Source organism: Ricinus communis, chromosome 1, assembly GCF_019578655.1.
Source record: "Ricinus communis isolate WT05 ecotype wild-type chromosome 1, ASM1957865v1, whole genome shotgun sequence".
NCBI classification, from domain to species: domain Eukaryota; kingdom Viridiplantae; phylum Streptophyta; class Magnoliopsida; order Malpighiales; family Euphorbiaceae; genus Ricinus; species Ricinus communis.
In genome coordinates this window covers 1,603,699-1,611,834 of record NC_063256.1, presented here as the reverse complement: position 1 = coordinate 1,611,834, position 8,136 = coordinate 1,603,699, and the positions used below count along the sequence as shown (strand labels likewise).

At 38.2% G+C, this 8,136-nt stretch overlaps 2 protein-coding genes across 2 annotated transcripts; both read right to left on the bottom strand.

Annotated features, from left to right (window-relative positions):
- LOC8258518 (probable pectin methyltransferase QUA3) lies at nucleotides 1-4,084 on the bottom strand. The gene is made up of 7 exons (XM_015728674.2): nucleotides 3,298-4,084; nucleotides 2,788-2,991; nucleotides 2,490-2,700; nucleotides 2,149-2,410; nucleotides 1,588-1,962; nucleotides 1,261-1,350; nucleotides 1-485 (listed from the first exon to the last, which is right to left on the bottom strand). Exons 1-7 carry the CDS (start codon nucleotides 3,721-3,723, stop codon nucleotides 263-265), a joined length of 1,791 nt encoding a protein of 596 aa, XP_015584160.2. The 5' UTR covers nucleotides 3,724-4,084; the 3' UTR covers nucleotides 1-262.
- A 645-nt stretch (nucleotides 4,085-4,729) lies between these two features.
- LOC8258517 (COP9 signalosome complex subunit 1) lies at nucleotides 4,730-8,135 on the bottom strand. Its single transcript, XM_002511753.4, has 6 exons — nucleotides 7,770-8,135; nucleotides 7,359-7,679; nucleotides 6,488-6,604; nucleotides 6,310-6,395; nucleotides 5,431-5,665; nucleotides 4,730-5,253 (listed from the first exon to the last, which is right to left on the bottom strand). The coding sequence occupies exons 1-6, from the start codon at nucleotides 8,133-8,135 to the stop codon at nucleotides 5,077-5,079; spliced, it is 1,302 nt and encodes a 433-aa protein (XP_002511799.1). The 3' UTR covers nucleotides 4,730-5,076.
- Nucleotide 8,136: the final 1 nt, after the last annotated feature.

The following is an 8,136-nucleotide window of genomic DNA, read 5'->3' as shown; positions in this document are numbered from 1 at the left end:
TTGAGGGACCAAATTGCCGGTGATAAATAAAATAATATAACAATCTGACTTTATCATTGCTTCAGCTATACCTATTCTAAACACACAAAAAAAGGGAATGCATCTCTCCATCTTTTTGTACTTCCTACCATCTCTTCATATAATCAAAGCAGAAGATCAAGAAATGAATCTGCACCCATTTTATGCATGCAGATTACACATTGTTATCATATTAGAATTAATACAAAAGAAGGGAAAAAGTACATTACAAAGAACTAATGTGTCAGTGAGATGCTGAAGGAAGCTTCCAAAAGCTTTTTGTTGCAACCATGATTTTTTCTCTCCCGTGTGACTCAGGTTCTTTCTCATGTATGGTGGCCGTCCACTTTACAGCATGAGCCACGTGAGCCACTCTGTCAATTACTTCAGGAGTATCACGAATCAAAACAGTTCCTTCTGGGCGTAATATCCGATCCATCTCCACCATTAAATCCACAAGGTTACACCTATAGTAAAATAGGTGATCAATGAACTTACACACTTTAGCCATAACTTTTATGCCCAGAGAGAATGGGCAAATGCAGTGACAACCCAAAATGGCGCAGGGCTATTAAAATCCACAACCCCATAATAAGTAAAGCAAACTTTTTATCTGAGGTAAACACAGACTTTCTTTTGTGAAAAAAAGAAAATATTATATCTGGATGACAAATATACATTAATATATGCTTAATGAGTTTATTTATGACTGTGTTTGGCAGTATTGCCAAAGCATTGACACAGGTGAATCACAATGAATAGACCTGGGCACAGAGCTTAAAACAAAAACCAAGAACTTCCCTCATTGAACAGAGTCCCAGTGTCAAACCAGTAAACACAAGTCTAAGCAACCTAGAAAAGAACAAGCTAACTGCATAATTCACCAATTTAATACAGATAAATCAGCTAAACAAAGCATGCATATATATTATGACAAAGAAATATTAGATCATGGTAAATTATGCCTTCACAAGCAAGTTATTCTTCCCCCAAATGGATGGCAAATATACATGTTTCTCATTGCTTACTTCCAACAAAAGAAGTTGCCTCTCTCATCGTTAAGAAATAGAATCGAAAAGGACAATCAAAGGTCCATTTCAATAGGCTACTGAATACCTTATTCGAAAATAATAAATAAATCCTAATTGAATTAGGTAACTTTCTCCGAATAATTAAAACAAAGAGGTAAATAAACAAAACAATAACAATCAATTAACTGCAGAAAATGCAAACTTGTAGTACCTGTTCTTGCTTGAACCTTTTATCAGTGATTCAATGCCAGCTACATGGATGAGATCATAAGTGCGAGGATATGTTGAGAAAGGCTCACACCTATGAGAAACATAAATTTAATAAACTCTGTCGTCCATGAAGCCACCATAATCAAAAAATTAAGTTGACTGCCAAAAGTAGGTGCAGCACTATTCTTGGTTATTTGCTCAACAACATATAACAAATTTGTTGACACTCTTAAAAACAATTCTTAAGGGGCATTAACATTAAATCACCAAAAATAAGAACACATAAGTTCCTTTACTTATTTACAAAATAAAAGCAAGACTAACTCACCAATCATGGTAGACTCCAATCAAGCCTCGGTCAAAAATTACATCCAGAGTTGACAGCTTGCCAGCAGGAACAACATTCATCACCCATGCCGGATCAGATGAAAGCGCTGAAGCAAAACCCCCAAAAAATGCATTCATATCCATGACATTGCGAATAGCTTGAGTCCCTAGCTTCAGATTCAATGAGTTCCTATAGTATGTCACCCTCCTAGCCCAGCGTCGTGTGTCAGCCTCAAACAAATCAATCCCATTTTTCATGCGCATGGCTCTTGAAGGAGCCTCCGTCAGCCTATCTGGCCACTTAGGAATTGTTCCAACAGCATATTCTCCCTCAACAGAAGGTATCCTACTCAAACACTTCTTTAATTTGAAGTACCTGCAATACAAATGAGCTTAGCTTTAAAATCCCCGCTGGTTATTACAAACAAATTGCTTCTCAGACATTGTACAGGAAAATTCATTAATGTGCATACACAGCAATATGGCCTACTGAGTACATTCAAAGTTGCTAAAGAACTTTCTACTCTACTTCAGAAAATAAGATGTGTTATTATCATATTACCAGGCCTGACTAGGGTCCTCTGATTCCTCACATAGTTCAAGCCCAAACTCATTTTGGTTAGGCAGGCATGAATCTCCAACAGGTTTTTTCCAGATGACAGTGTTTCCATCCACAGCAATCAGCTCGTAGCACAGTGCCCTTGCCACACCCTGGAGATCTGCCCATTCTTTATCTTGTTTAGCCCACTGAACAGGAGGACCTGATATGACTAGATATCCTCCAGGGCGAAGTAATCGATCCACTTCCATAAAGTAAGTTGCATCTGCACAATAGAAATCTCATGGTAAAAGAGCTAGTAACAAGTATTAGCATACACAAAGCAGGGGGAATAGAGAACTAACTATATGCTGTGAAAGGGATCAAACACCGAGAGCAATGCACCAAGTCAAATGAGAAAGCAGGAAATGGTAGTCTACGAGTGCCAAGCATAGCAACAAATGCTGGAATTCCTCTTTCCAGTGCAAATTGTATCTGAGATTTATGTGAATCTCTAGGAGCAAATGAGAGGGTTAAAATCCCTTCCTTTAATAAATATCCTCCAAAACTAGCGACCTACAAAATAATCAGATTGTGATAATTTCAATTCGAAAGCACCCAACATTTTGAGAGGAAAGCAATTAAAGAAACAAAATATTATACCCCACATCCCATGTCAAGGGCAGTCCTTAAAACACCACTGCTTATAGGGATATACTGTCCAAGCTTTTCAATATAAGGAATAGCTCCTTCGGGAAACATAGTGCCACCACCAGGAAATACAAAATATTCACCATCCTCTTTCATCCATCCCTGATGCCCTTTCCTATCAGCAATTTTATTGTGTGGCATGTTCGCATGCCATATCTGCACAACAGCACAAGGGTTAGTGTATTCACACAACAATTCGGTTGGCCTTGTTTGCAATAAACCACGTGCAAGAGTTCAATTAAATTGAATTCTTGCCAAATCATGCCTCTTTTTTTTTTTTTGTAAAGCTGACAGAAGTGAATTGTAATAGCTAAAGTCCTTCCAAGCACAAGAAATAACTACAGAGAATTCAGTGTACATTATATACACAAATTAATTCAACTAATAAATAACCTCATTTCTGAGTAGTTTAGTTTAATGTAATGTACTGTAATTGATCTAAACAAACAGAGGAAGGTATACCTTATGCAAACTCTGGGGCCACTGGACGGGAATCTTATAACCATTAGGAGGAGGGATCAAACAGAGAGGAGTCTCATCAGGAATCGGACAGTGACGCTCTCTATAAAAATTCATATCTCTACTCAATTGGCTATTGCGCCTTGGATCTTCACACGGCATGTGATCAACTGACTCCGCAGGGCATGCTTCGATTGTCTGAGTATGCCGCCCTGCCTCTATCAGCTCCACTAAACGGTGACGCTGACGTGGATCCGACGTGGAAAGAAGTAAAGTTTGACGACCGGAAGCAGCCAGAGAATCGCCTAGTGGAGTGAAGACTAGAAGAAAGAAGAGAAATACTAAGAAGAAAAATGCAGCGGATACCAGGTCAAGAAGCTTCCATTGCCTAGGGTTTCTTTTAGACGCGGGCAGATTTAGGTGCCCCATTTGATTTTACTGGTCGAGATGGAGGTTTTGGATCTGATTAAAATCTCATTTTCAAATCAGGCATCTGATTGCTTTTTTTTTTTTTTTTCCTTTTCTGGATAAAGAAGCAGAAGAAGAATGAATGAATGAATGTTGCCTGTAAGTTATGGTGTTGAATTAAAGATCGGAACTTAGAAGTATTTCTAGTTCCTTTCTCGACGAGGAAGAGAAGAAGTGTTGCTTTGCTCTCTGGAGGGCAAGTATCTGCAACTGGAGGTATTAGTTAGAGATGGAAGTGGAGAGAGCTAGTTGTACTTGGCGGTGATGCATCTGGCGGTGAATGTATCCAATTGAGATGAAGTGACGGACAGCTGTCATGTATTTGATTTTGGGAGACTCCTGCTCTAGAGCTGCTCGTGACAGACAAATAGAATTTAGCTTAATAATAATTAAGCGTCTTAATTTAACCCATCAAGGAAAAGCGAAGTTAATCTTGAGCTAGAGCGTTATTCCCAATTTAGAATGCTCCACCAGCCCCTGGCACAAAACCGAAAAAGAAAAGGAGGTCTAATTATATTCTGACTTTTGACAGAGGGAAACCAATTGATTTATGCCGAAACAGTACTTTAGGGTTGCGAGTCTTACATTTTGGTGAATTTTCCAAATTTAATTGTTAATTTGTCGTTGCCTCTTCCTATATTTTCAACTTTTGATCAAGCAGCTCAGCACTAAATGGGTCCATGCGCAACTACATGAGATGAGATGTGTGTTCTAATCATGTGTAAGAAACGCATTAATGAGTAAAAATAGCCCACCAAACACAATCATCTCCGGCCGCCACAACTGCATTCTCGGTAGAGTTGCAGCACATGCACCACCCCCCCCCCCCCCCCCCCCCCCCCGCGACAGCTTTCTTTCTTTCCTTTTTGCAACTCACAGCACTCCACTTAAAATAAAACTCTATTTCAGGAACTCTAACAAGCCAACAAATACATGAAGCATAATTGAACTTGCAGTTGGACCCAAATCACAAAATTTGGAAGTCAGTCATATATAGCACTTCAATAAACGGCGAAGGGTTATAGTTCAAATTGACGTTGACAAAATAAATCCAAGTATATACAAAAACAACCACCATCGCATACTTGCAATTGTTACACATGCATGCGTCCTGCAATCCTCAAAATCTACCGCCACGGACAGCTCACGAACCTAAACGAGATATGTTGGCCATGGTTCATCATCTCAGCTCAAAAAATTCTAAGTTCCTATACACCTTATGATGCACTCTATCATCTTGGATAGCTCCAGAAACCTATTCAAAACAACGCTGGCCACGCTTCATCATTCCAGGCTCCAAGATAAATTAGAAACTCAAAGTTTCCTGGATGCCCTGAGATTATATTCATGCTTGATAAGATTTGCCCTCAGCAGCATCGCTCGAACATCCCTATCAAACTCGTTGCCAGTTTGTAGAACTCGTTGAAAAGTGGCATTCCTTTGATCTGCATGTCGAGCATACAGAATTTTATTGTGGGAATCAATCCGTGCCTGCAGATAAATGAAAGTTTCATAAATAAAGCACCAACATGTTAGTAACGAAATGCTTTTACAAAGAAATGGTTCCAACCAGTTGAAAACAGCATGTGGAAAATAAAAGGTCATACCAGATAAAGTTTGACCAATACTATAGGACAAGGAGATAAAAACATAAACAGAAACAAATACCTGTATTTGATTGTCAGTAATCAAGGCTTCAAGCTCTTTCTCTAGCCCTGCAACACTTGTTTTAAAAGCATTTGCCATCATGTGCAAATCAACAGACACAAATGGGTGTGTATACTGAATGAGAGCTTTGTTACGGATTTGATCGTACAATGTCTCAACATGGTCATGCAAATGGATGTCAAGCAATAGGTTTGCTTTGAGATTTCCCAAGTAATCCAGACATGAAGCATAATGGCTGCATGAAAACAAGATGAGATGCCTATGTCACAAATCAGGAATCTAATGATTCACTGTAATAGATGGCAAGAATCTTATGGGTAAAGATAATTAGATTGAAAATAAATAGGTATAAAAATCAAAGAGGGAGAGAAGGCAGCCACAAATTTAAACCAACAGAGGAATGGTGATGAAAAATACTGCAAGACAGATGGAAATAAGAAAGACACCTTTTCGCTCTTCTTTATTCTTGCTCTTGCAAGAAATAAGCGAAAAATTTCAAACAGATAGTTTAACCCAAAATGTTCTAGATTTCTCCATGAAAATCACTGTAGGGCGTAACATACAACCCAATGACAATCAACTCACACCAAAATTGAGCAACAATAGAAAACTGTTCCGATATTAAAAGCCTGCATCTGGTCTCTTCAAAGACATTATAAAATTTACACCTCAACTAAATTTAACTCAACCTTAATATCTATTTGTTTAAGACTTGGAGTCAGATACTTCCATTTTTCTATATAGAGCAACATAGAATCCTTAGAGTTTCCAAAATGTAACACGATGCCTGTTTGCCATTTTGCAACAAGTCATAAAATCAAAGCATAAGATAGGAAATTAACAAGAAAAATATCACTCTTTAATACCACATTAACTTACCTTGAGTAAAAATCATGAATAAGCTCTCTCACTTCAGGTACCAACTCCAAGAAATTGCGGAAGTTCAGATTGTCTATAACTTTGTTCTACAAGTGAAAAATATTAAATCAGTAGCTGGAAGAGCAAAACTTTGTTCCCATTTAATTTAGATGTCATACAAATGAAGATGATGAATTACCTTAAGCTCTGTCCGTTCAAAACTTGCAAGAGCACACAGTCCTCCATATGTTGCAACATCTTGAGGTGCAATCACTTCAGTGTAAGAATTTCCCAGTTCAGGAGCTACTTCAAGGAACTGTACACATACCACGAGAAAAAATGTAAAGAAAGAAGATTACTTGCCACGAACAACGAACATAAATTTGAGATTTCCAAATAGAGAATCACAAAATGGTGATGAGACAGCCTCGAGTTTGGGTATATAAAGATCTAGTTGCCTTTCAATATTGGTAAGAAAGTTAACCATCATAAGTTAAACAAAAGACCAAAAAATGTTAGACACAAAATCAAATGCAGGGATCTCTAAGAGGATGGTTCTTTATAGTCACAGAAACTTTCAGTAGTGTTCTGATATTTTATGATCCTATAAGAGAATATGTCAAACTGATGCCATACCATCAGATTTCTATTTGTTTAAAATTTTAAACAACTTATTATGAATCACCATTGACAGCCATTGGGCTAGCAGCTTAATGGTCAAATACTCATCTTAAAGTGTAAGAAGAAGATATAGGTTCAGTCTCTCACATCTCCCCTCCCATTTAAAATTTGTTGTTACCAAAAAAAATAGAGAAAAGGATGGCATCCAAGAAAAAACACCAGTCTATTGTCAATGAGAGATAATAATGCTTGTTACAAAAACAGAAAATGAGAGTAGATAAACGAAAGCCTACAGAATACCTATTACAGTCACACTAGTTATCTGTTTTGTGCTTTAGAATTCATGATAAAAAGAATAATGCAGGCTGGCTAAGTTGTGGCTACAAAGTAACATTTTAAAATCAGCAACAGACATGGTAGAGAATCAAAAAATACGGAATCTGACAGACCTTGCGAGCAGCAAGCTTATACTTTCTAGCCTCCAGATGAGCTAAACCAGCAGCACAACGCAGTTTAGCAACAGTAATAGGATCAAGAGCCTCAGGAGTTTGCTCCGCTTTGCTAACATAGCTTGTAACATGAGTAAATTGACCCATCTCGATGCTAACAAGAATAGCACTCATACACATATGAATAATATGCTTTGATGTAGTACAATAATCACGAGTACGAACATAACTTTTGAAAGCTTCACCAAGAGCACCATGTGCATAATAGAAATCTCCAAAATCGTTGTATCCCATTCTTATACTTTCTTTTATCAAATTTGTCTGCACGAGAATAAATCTTAAAGATAAATCATGCTAAATTCAAAGGATATGTCATCGCATACAAGGCATTAAATTAGGGTTTTTACTTACCCTATAAGCATTGAGCTCGTTCTCGAGCCTCTCTTTACGTTGTTCAGCTCTGCGATCCACCGTGTCACACCACGTGTTATCCATAGAATAATTAGGGCCAAGTCTGCCATCAATTTTTTGCACAACTTCACGAAACAGCTGTGTGTTCTCGCCTTTCTTGATCTCTTCATACGCCATTCTTAGGGCCTCCAATTGCATCGTTGGGTTATCGCAGTGATCGGCTATGAAAAGGAGCCGAGTGATTTTCGTTCTTCCTGTGTAGAGACCTGCATATGCCTCGATGTCCAATTGTTCGCCACTAATAATTGGTCTGTTGCGGCTGGTACTCTCGCCGCCATTTGCGTAAATCTCGTCGTCTGCATCCATC

Excerpts from the sequence above, each read along its gene's own strand:
- LOC8258517 (XM_002511753.4), bottom strand. The coding sequence starts at position 8,135 with ATGGATGCAGACGACGAGATTTACGCAAATGGCGGCGAGAGTACCAGC. Across the intron at positions 6,605-7,358 it reads ATAAGCTTGCTGCTCGCAAG|TTCCTTGAAGTAGCTCCTGA; the intron begins GTCTGTCAGATT and ends GTATGTGTACAG. Across the intron at positions 5,254-5,430 it reads TTACTGACAATCAAATACAG|GCACGGATTGATTCCCACAA; the intron begins GTATTTGTTTCT and ends ATTTATCTGCAG.
- LOC8258518 (XM_015728674.2), bottom strand. The coding sequence starts at position 3,723 with ATGGGGCACCTAAATCTGCCCGCGTCTAAAAGAAACCCTAGGCAATGG. Across the intron at positions 2,992-3,297 it reads GGCCCCAGAGTTTGCATAAG|ATATGGCATGCGAACATGCC; the intron begins GTATACCTTCCT and ends GCTGTTGTGCAG. Across the intron at positions 1,351-1,587 it reads ATTGGAGTCTACCATGATTG|GTGTGAGCCTTTCTCAACAT; the intron begins GTGAGTTAGTCT and ends TGTTTCTCATAG.